General features: G+C 36.1%; 1 protein-coding gene across 1 annotated transcript; it reads right to left on the bottom strand.

The window, feature by feature from the left end:
- Positions 1-1,766: 1,766 nt before the first annotated feature.
- Positions 1,767-3,048, bottom strand: LOC148585270 (uncharacterized). Its single transcript, XM_088517000.1, has one exon. The coding sequence runs from the start codon at positions 2,997-2,999 to the stop codon at positions 1,767-1,769; it is 1,233 nt and encodes a 410-aa protein (XP_088373126.1). The 5' UTR covers positions 3,000-3,048.
- Between the last annotated feature and the right edge of the window lie 6,453 nt (positions 3,049-9,501).

The following is a 9,501-nucleotide window of genomic DNA, read 5'->3' as shown; positions in this document are numbered from 1 at the left end:
TCTTTTCACCATTTCATCTGGGACCATGGTCCAACTCTGATAATGGAGGTCGCAATGATCGAGGACAATCTTAGAAATTATCCTCGACCACGCCCTGGAATTGTCGCCCACAGGTACGACATACTCATCCTTGAATTCCAAATTGAGCGGACCATCCTTATCTATCATATCATTAACCTTGGAATTCTTGTTTTGACCCCTTGGCCGTCTAACAGACGTGCTAGCTATTAATCAAAATATGAAAACGTAGTTAGTTGTATCTTGAAAAGAAGTTCGCACAATGTATGCAACAAACTAATAGGAAAAAGATTTTATATTCACTTACAGCTTGCAGTGGGTGCAACTCCCGATGAGGGTATGTCATTAGACCGCTCATGGGAAGAATGGCTATGGCCCTCCGCCGAATCGAGGGTCACCGGTGATGGCATGTCCATATTGTCATCAACATCAACGAGAGTCGGCCTATCACGATCCTCAACATGACACAGGCCTCGGCCTTGACCTCGGAGTTGACCACGACCTTGGACTCGGCCACGCCCTTGGCTTTGCCCTATCACCATTTGTAGTTGTTCTGATAGATCTGCAAACAACACAAAATAAATGTGGATCAGTCATATAACCATAATATTGGATGCTATATGGTTTGGACAAAAAAAATTGTTCATATACTTAATTTAGTTAATTGCACATAAGTGGTCAATATGTAGAAAAAGAAAAACTAAAAATAAAATATGAGTAGCAACACATCATACAATTTGTTAATCCAATTCCAACTTGATCATTCTGTATCATAGTCTGTATCATTGTTGCTTGAGGATGACTGTTCGTGTTCAGAGTTCTCTGTGTGCTCAGATTCTGTGTCATAGTTGCTACTTAACTCTTCTTCACTATCGGAGTTAGTATTGTGCTCCTCAATCGAAGAGTTATCGTCAATGAACATGCTTGCATCAAGTTGCACATATAATTTGTCAATAGGTATTGTCGAATCATCTCTACGTAACATAGTAGAGTTTTCAACAATTGCAATATTACCCCCAACACATTCATTTTCCTGGTATACCCCATTGTTGGTTCCTTGGTCACCATTCTCATTATCTTCCCCTACCACTGTTGGATTATAGTATGTGTTTCTATTGGTCAGCGTTTGTGCTACTTTCCAACTGCCACCCAATTTAGGATCACTCAAGTAAAACACTTGCGCAGCTTGGCATGCTAATATGAACGGGTCGGACTCATACCATTTACGAGAGGTATTCACAATTGTAAAACCTTGCTCCTTTCTTATTCCCCGCGTATTACTCCCAGTGTCCCACCAATCGCACTCAAATAGATACACCCGATTTCGGCCAGGGTAACAAAACTCAAAAATGCTCTTCAACTCACCATAGTACTCATCGTCTGACGTGTTGTACCCACCTTTCACAACAGTACCACTACTCTGGGTAGTACGAGTTTCTGCACATTCTTTTGTGTGGAACCTAACCCTATTCACAATGCAACCTCTATACGATCTAACTTGACGATCAGGCCCGAGTGAAAGATGATATAATTGTTCTAGGACATTTTCTGCATTACGCCCACCACTGTATATATTATCTCGAAACCAGCGCTCAAATGTGGCCTCATGCTTCTTCTCAATGTCATGGCCACCTCCCCGTTCGATCATCTAATAGTGTTTACTGCGTAGAAAAGTGTATGTCGTTAGTAATCATCTAGTGTCATGATTAAACAAAAGAGAATCGGATAAGGAACCCACAATTATACACTTACTGCAAGTATGAAGCTGTTTCCTTACAATTGCTAAGTACATACCATCGAGTCCTCACAAAAATGTTCTCATCAAGTGTCATATATTTTGCCGCACCCAATGGTCGAACTCGCTGAAAGAACACATCGAGGCCTTGTTCCTTTTCTTCCATACAGCCATCAGCATTTCGCTCTTCACGGCTCCATCTTGTCTCAATCCCACGAAGATACATGGAGCAAAACGTCAAACACTCATCAACTAAATAAGCCTCAACAATTGAAGCCTCCGGTCGCGCTTTGTTTCGCACCTTCCTCTTATGTTTACCAAGTGTCCTTTCCATTGGATACATCCAACGGTTTTGTACCGGTCCCCCAAGCTCAGCCTCTCGAGGTAAATAAACCACTAGATGGACCATAATATCAAAAAATGCTGGTGGAAATATTTGTTCCATCTTGCATAGAATCACAACAATGTCGACCTTCATTTGCTTCAAGATATCTACTTTTAATGTCCGTGCACACAACTGCGTAAAAAAATTACTCATCTCAATCAATGTTTTTTCTATTTCAGGCGTTAATTTTCCACGGATCGCAGGAAGTAAGCGCTGTAAGAAAACATGACAATCATGGCTTTTCATTCCCGATATCCTGCCAGGAAGCTTGTTCACACATCGACCAATGTTAGACGCATACCCATCAGGAAATTTTACACATTTCAGCCATTCACATAACTGTTTTTTCTCATTTCTTGTCAAAGTGTACGCCGCAACTGGCATCTTGGTGGTTGCACCATTTGTCTGCAAGTGCAATTCTTTACGTATACCCATCTCACGTAAATCTCTTCGTGCGTTGGCTGTGTCCTTTGTCTTCCCAGGAATATTCATCAATGTACCCAAGATACTATCACATATGTTCTTCTCAATGTGCATGACATCTAAATTGTGTCGTAATTTCAATGTTGACCAATAAGGCAACTTAAAGAAAATATTTTTCTTTCTCCAATTCAACACATTTATATCACCATCACTTGTGCGATGCTTTCTCTTGTTCCCAATATGTTTCCCAAACTGCACATGTTCAACATGTATTAGTTGTTGCAACAGTTGATCTTTGGACATTTCTTCAGGTTCCAATCTATGTTCCTCTGTACCATCGAACAATTCTCTTTCTTGTCGCCACACATGGTCTTGAGGAAGCCACCTACGATGACACATGTAACACTCTTTAGACCCATACTTCAACCTATAAGACATTGTATCCTTGTTACATACCGGACATGCCAGTTTTCCCTTCGTAGAATAACCAGACAAGTTTTCATACGCGAGAAAATCGTTTATGGTCCATAGTAACGCTGCATGCAACTGAAATGTCTCTTTAGTCAAAGAATCGTAAGTGGTTACACCTTCATTCCATAATTCATGCAAATCATCAACCAAAAGCCGCAAATACACATCAATGTCGTTTCTAGGTGCAGTGCGACCAGGGATAATTAAGGACAATATCATATTTGGATCTTTCATACACATCCATTGAGGTAAATTGTACGGCATTAATACTACTGGCCATATGCTATATGTGGTACTCATATTACCAAATGGGTTGAAACCATCACTTGCCAAACCAAGTCGCACGTTGCGGGAATCACGAGCAAACCATTCATGTTCTTTATCAAACTCTTTCCATGCAAGACCATCGGCTGGGTGTCCTAGAGTGTTGCCGTCATCTTTTCGTTCATCTTTGTGCCACCTCATATTTTTGGCCATATCTTTCGACATGAACAATCGTTGCAACCTCAGCTTTATTGGGAAATACCGCAAGACCTTTTGAGGAATTTTCTTGCCGCTACCCCTAACACAACTCCATCTTGAAGTGTTGCATGTTGGGCATTGTACTTTACCAGTATGTTCCTTCCAAAAAAGCACACAATCATTCTAGCATGCATGTATAGACTCATAACCAAAACTCAAGTCCCGGCAATATCGCTTTGCTGCTCGGTAGGAGCATGGCAAAGTCTCTCCATCAGGAAAGGCCTCCTTTATCAACTTAATAATCATATCGAATGCCTTGTTACTTATGTTGCAAATCGTCTTTATATTAAGCATCTTCAAAATAAAAGCTACTTTTGTAAATTTATCACAGCCTGTATAAAGTTCACCCATGCCATCTTCCCATAATCGACCAAAACCGGTTCTATGTTCGTGATTGTCAGTTGTTGGACCCCGACTAGTAGAGGATTCACCTATGTTGGCTTCCAAAAATGTCCCCATTTGAACATCGCCTAACAATTCTTCGATCTCATCAACCTCCTCTATCCTCGCATTTGTATTAGTGTGTAAGTTGGCAGTCACGTTTATATTACACGGATCTTCTTCCCCATGAAATATCCATCGAGTGTATGTGCAATCAATTCCATGTAGATACAAGTGACTCTCCACCAATTCAATATGACGAAAATATCGATTTGCACAATCACGACATGGACACCTCATAATACCATTTACATCCACACATGGACGTGCCATTGTAAAGAATTCTTCAAGTCCTTTTAGATATCGATCTGAACGTCGAATAGGTTCTTGCATCCAACTCTTATCCATCTCGATGTCACTATCACAAGTTACTATTTCCCTACATTTAATCACAAGCATGTTTAGAGAAGATAAACGTTACCTCTATAATATGAAACTATTAAACTTGGAACTATTTACCAACATCTAAGATACATAAGGGTTATGACATTAAATCATTGGATGTCATCTTGTGCAAGAAACTGACATCTTTCATTTGTAGTTGTAAAAGATGTCATCTTCTTTCATGCGTGACATATATATAATTTGCAGTTTATGGAATGGTTTGATATTAAACGACAAAGCCCATATAAAACGGATATTTGTAATTTTATAATTACACATGGTTTCATTCTATAAATTTTACCTCTGTCTTCATTGAAGCTTAAAAAAGATGTTAGTTTCTGCAATGAAACTGACATCTTTGTGGCGTTGATCACCATACACGTTTACATGTTTTAATTTTTAATTTTTATTTTTTTGACCTTTTTATAATCTACCTTTTCATCCATTTTGCTCAAACTTTTATTCTATAAATATATCCACCTAATCCATACGGAATATCTGATAATTATGCTTTGTCTCATTAAAGTCATTTGCTTTAAATGCTTACTGATATCATTGAATGTCACATCACCCCCATCCAAATCCAAAAGCCTCGTTTGTTTCAATACTAATATAAAGAGAATGGATCTTAATCAAACCTATTTTTTTTTTTGTCTTAATCCCTGCATTATGCTTATATCATAAAGAGGAATACTCCTATTTTTTTCTGGTTCTCTTAATCATACATGAATTTTATTTATTTATTTATTTATTTTTGAGAAATCGATAAATAAGTTTTTTATTTTTATTTTTTACTATCAATAAAACATTAAGAGAACATCATAATGAAATGTAACATTTCTTTATCATAAAACATTTTGGAGAGATAAGATTTTTTCTTATTACTAAAATGTAGAATTTTATGTGGGAAGTTCACATATATTAGCCTAATAATTTTCATAATATTTATTATGTTATCTATTAAAATATAGACGGTCATAACATGATAACCTACATAATATTTATTTTCTTAAAATATAAACCGTTCCATAAATTTATAATAAAAATTATAATACTCTAAACATGTCCTCATCTTCCAATGACCATAACTTAACTCAAAAAGGTAAATGGGCCTAGTTGGACCCAAAGGCCGAATGGGCTTGCCATGACAAACCTCAAGTGGCCCTTCATAAATTGTAGCACTAAGACCAATTGAAATAGAGGTTTTTAATACTCGAATTAAGAAATATTAGCAATGTTTTTTTAAGCACTTAAGATTCGTTATTATGCGGAATAGTAGCGTCTACTTTTCTAAGCATTGTTGAAGTTGAGACAAGTTTGTAACACACACACACACACACACACACACACACACACACACATATATATATATATATATATATGACATCCACATTAGCTGCTGCTATCCGTTTTATATGGGCTTTGTCATTTATATATGTTTGTGGGAAGGGGATTGGATTACAGAGGTGATTGGATTACTGATTGGTCCCATATATCTAAGCATTTTGGTGAAAAAAGATTGGTCCCATATATATGGGAACAACATATTATGAAAAAAAAACTATATATCAATGTTCTGCAATTTTACAAGGAACCATACGATTTTGTCTTCATTCTTATGAATCATGAAATGGTTTCATCTTTTGTCTTTTCTGTTTTTATTTCTATTTCAAAGCTAAGATAAAGAAGGCAGTAAAGCTCAGATGAAGACTTATCGGAAGTGGAATCATATTCAGCAACCAAACCATTGATTTGGTTCATGATTGTATAGATGTACGCTGTATTTGCTGCAGTCATCTTTTATGACACATTGCTAGGCAACCAAAAAGCATATAGCAAAGCTGACAATGGTTAACTTATCGACAAAACAAATGAATGTCATAAGAAGTTATAGGTGACACTAACATAAAGTAATCTACACTACATGCAAACAAGTCCATTGACTGCAGCAAATACAGCATTTAAGCTCAAAGAGAAGCAAAAAAATATGTATAGATATGTATTAAGTCTGAGATTGAGTTATTCTAAAGAGCTCCATTTATAGTTTTGACTAGTTAGTTTAGAGAATAGAGTGACTAGAACTTTTCCAGGTCAAGATAGTTGTGACCAACACCTAGCTAGATCCTTGGCTCCTACAATTGAAAAAACCTCTGGCCAAGATGAATTCTTTGGCTCTATAGATTCTATATCAATCTTTATGAGGAAGAAATCATGTAATAATAGGAAGAAAGCATGGAGAGTTGACAGCCCACAACCTCTACAATATTCAACCTTGCGATAACAATCGGACTCAATTTTCCTTATTACCACACTTCCCTTGGGTTAGAGATTTGTCATTCATTGGCTGTGAAGATTTGCGTTCCTGTATTTCCATATGGGATCCATGCTCGAGCTTGGCTTCCTAGTTCCTAAACTTGACCATTTGTTGCCGCTTTTAGAACTTGAACAGCCTCTTTTAATCTGCTCTCTACATTTTCTCTTGTAGCTGGCCTCCCCGTGTATTAGAACATTGAAACACGTAGTTTTAGGAAGCCAAATACAAAATATGTGGGAGATTGATGCGGGAATGAAGGCTCTGTTTTAGAACATTGAAACAGAGGTGAAAAATGGACTTGGATGCCTGGCTGATTTTGTTTCCAAGTTTATTGGATGCAATAAAGGGACAATCATTTCACCACTTCCTCATTAATATAATCCAGCTAACATGTTCTTTCTAAGATGTTATAAGCTAAAAAGAGCCAATGCGGACATGACAACATAGGAATAGCAATTCCAAAATTTTGAAGCCACTCATACTAATTATTTTATTTTAATCACATGTCAGCGTGAGGGAGAGAATTCTCCTTGGTGCGGTACTATCGTTACAAAGCTTGGTTATAAATGTAAAAATTGTTTTTACTCAATGCAGTGATGAAGGGTCAGGGCCATCATCATGGATCAAATTGCCATCATCATCAAAGACAGAAAGGGCAACCTCGAAATCCTTTGTTGGGGGGCTTTGGGACTTGATTTCTGGGGAATATTACAAACAAATTAACAGCACAAACATCCACCACCTCCACCACCATCCCTCCTCGGATGCTTTGATATATTGTCTCTCTCTCTCTCTCTCTCTCTCCGATGATATTAAAATTTGCCTCCCATAGAAACAATCCAATTCAAACTTATTAAATGCATAAAGAACATATGTAGACAATAAACAGTTTACAATCAATTTAAAGGAAACAATCAATTCTATAGGGAAAAAATAGAAAGAGAAGCAGATCTAGAGGCAGTACACATTTTTTAATTTATTCAAATCACAATTCATGGATACTATTTGAGTACTGAGAGGCATTTAAGGTTTTCAAGCATTTAGGAGAAACTCATACCGGAGAGAGGTACGCCGGAGAGAGATCGAGCTACCGGAGAGAGTTGAGTGCGCTAGAGACAGAGAGGTGCGCCGGAAAGAGAGCTGCCGGAGAGAGAGAAACGTTCGCCGGAGAGAGAGAGAGAGTGAGAGTGAGAGAGTACTGATGAGGGAGGTCTGAAAAATAAAAAATACAGGTGATGAGGGATTTTGGTCGAAAAAAAAAAAAGAAAAAAAAAAAGAAAACAGGTCTGAAAATTTAAAGAAATCGCGCCAATAGATGGCGCCAAGTTTTTATGCGCACTCAATAGCGGCGACCTTAGTCGCCGCTAATGAGCTCAATTATTTTTTTTATTTTTTTAAATTATACTTACAATTTTTTAATTTTTATTTATTTATTTATTTAGGGTTTTTTTTAAAAAAAATTTCTCTTGTAATATGTTTTTATTATTATAATATTAACTAAAAATTTCCGTTTAATAAATTTTTATGATAAAGATCATTAAGTTGATATTTATCTTATAATTAATTATAAAATAATACAAAATTCAAAAATAATATAAAATCAATATAACTAAGGCACTAAGATAATGTAAAAAGCTTACAGTTCAATTGAGTATTCGATTGAACCTTTAATTGTATCCAGTTTGATCTATCAATTGATTATATCACAATCAATCAAACTAATTCATTAGGATCGATCGGATGTTTGATCGAATATTTAATCATATCACGATTAATCGAACTAATTCATTAAGAGTGATCGGATGCTTGATCGATCATTTGATCATATCACGATCAATATAATTAATTTAGTAGGATCGATCGGATGTTTGATCGATAATTTGCTCCTATCACAATCAATTGAATTAATTCAGTAGGATTGATCGGACATTTGATTCTATCTCGATCAATCGAACTAATTCATTAGGATCAATCAGATGTTTGACCGAACATTTGATCCTATCACGATCAATCGAACTAATTCATTATGATCGATCGTTTGATCCTATCACAATCAATTGAACTAATTCATTATGATCGATCGGAGGATTCGATCGGATGTTTGATCCTATCACGATCAATCGAACTAATTCATTAGGATCAATCGGATGTTCGATCAATCATTTGTTCTTATCACAATCAATCGAACTAATTCACCAGGATCGATTGGATGCTTGATCAAACATTTGATCCCATCACGATCAATCGAACTAATTCATAGGATCGATGTTTGATCGATCATTTGATCATATCACGATCAATCGAACTAATTCACTTGGATCGATCGGATGTTTGATCAATCATTTGATCCTATCACGATCAATCGAATTAATTCACCAAGATCGGTCGATTGTTCGATCAAACGTTTAAATAAGAATAAGAAATAGAAAACTTCAATAATAATTAATAGGAGAATTTGTTTTCTTTAAAAGAAAAAAATAAATATTGATTTTTTATATAAAATAAGAATAGAAAATAGAAAAATAGAAAAAATTCACCAATAATTAATATAAAAGAAATAATGACATATTATCGGAGGATTCGAGGTGAATTTTTGGTAAATAATTTTTTCTATTATATATGTAGGGTTAATAGCATCGCCCCAATATTTATCATTTTTTTTTTTTTTTTTTTTTTTTTTTTTTCAGGTGTAAATAGCGGCGACCCAAAAGTTGCCGCTATTAATGGGTCATTAGCGGCGACTTTTTTAGTCGCCGCTAATGACCCCTCAATAGCGGCGACTATTGGGTCGCCGCTAATTAATTTAAA

The sequence above is a fragment of the Corylus avellana genome, chromosome 5, assembly GCF_965113065.1.
Source record: "Corylus avellana chromosome 5, dhCorAvel1.hap1.2, whole genome shotgun sequence".
NCBI classification, from domain to species: domain Eukaryota; kingdom Viridiplantae; phylum Streptophyta; class Magnoliopsida; order Fagales; family Betulaceae; genus Corylus; species Corylus avellana.
Note: the sequence above shows the minus strand (reverse complement) of the source record. Positions and strands in the feature narration are given on the sequence as shown.

Bases quoted from the DNA above. Each gene is read 5' to 3' on its own strand.
- LOC148585270 (XM_088517000.1), bottom strand. From the start codon at position 2,999: ATGTCTTATAGGTTGAAGTATGGGTCTAAAGAGTGTTACATGTGTCAT.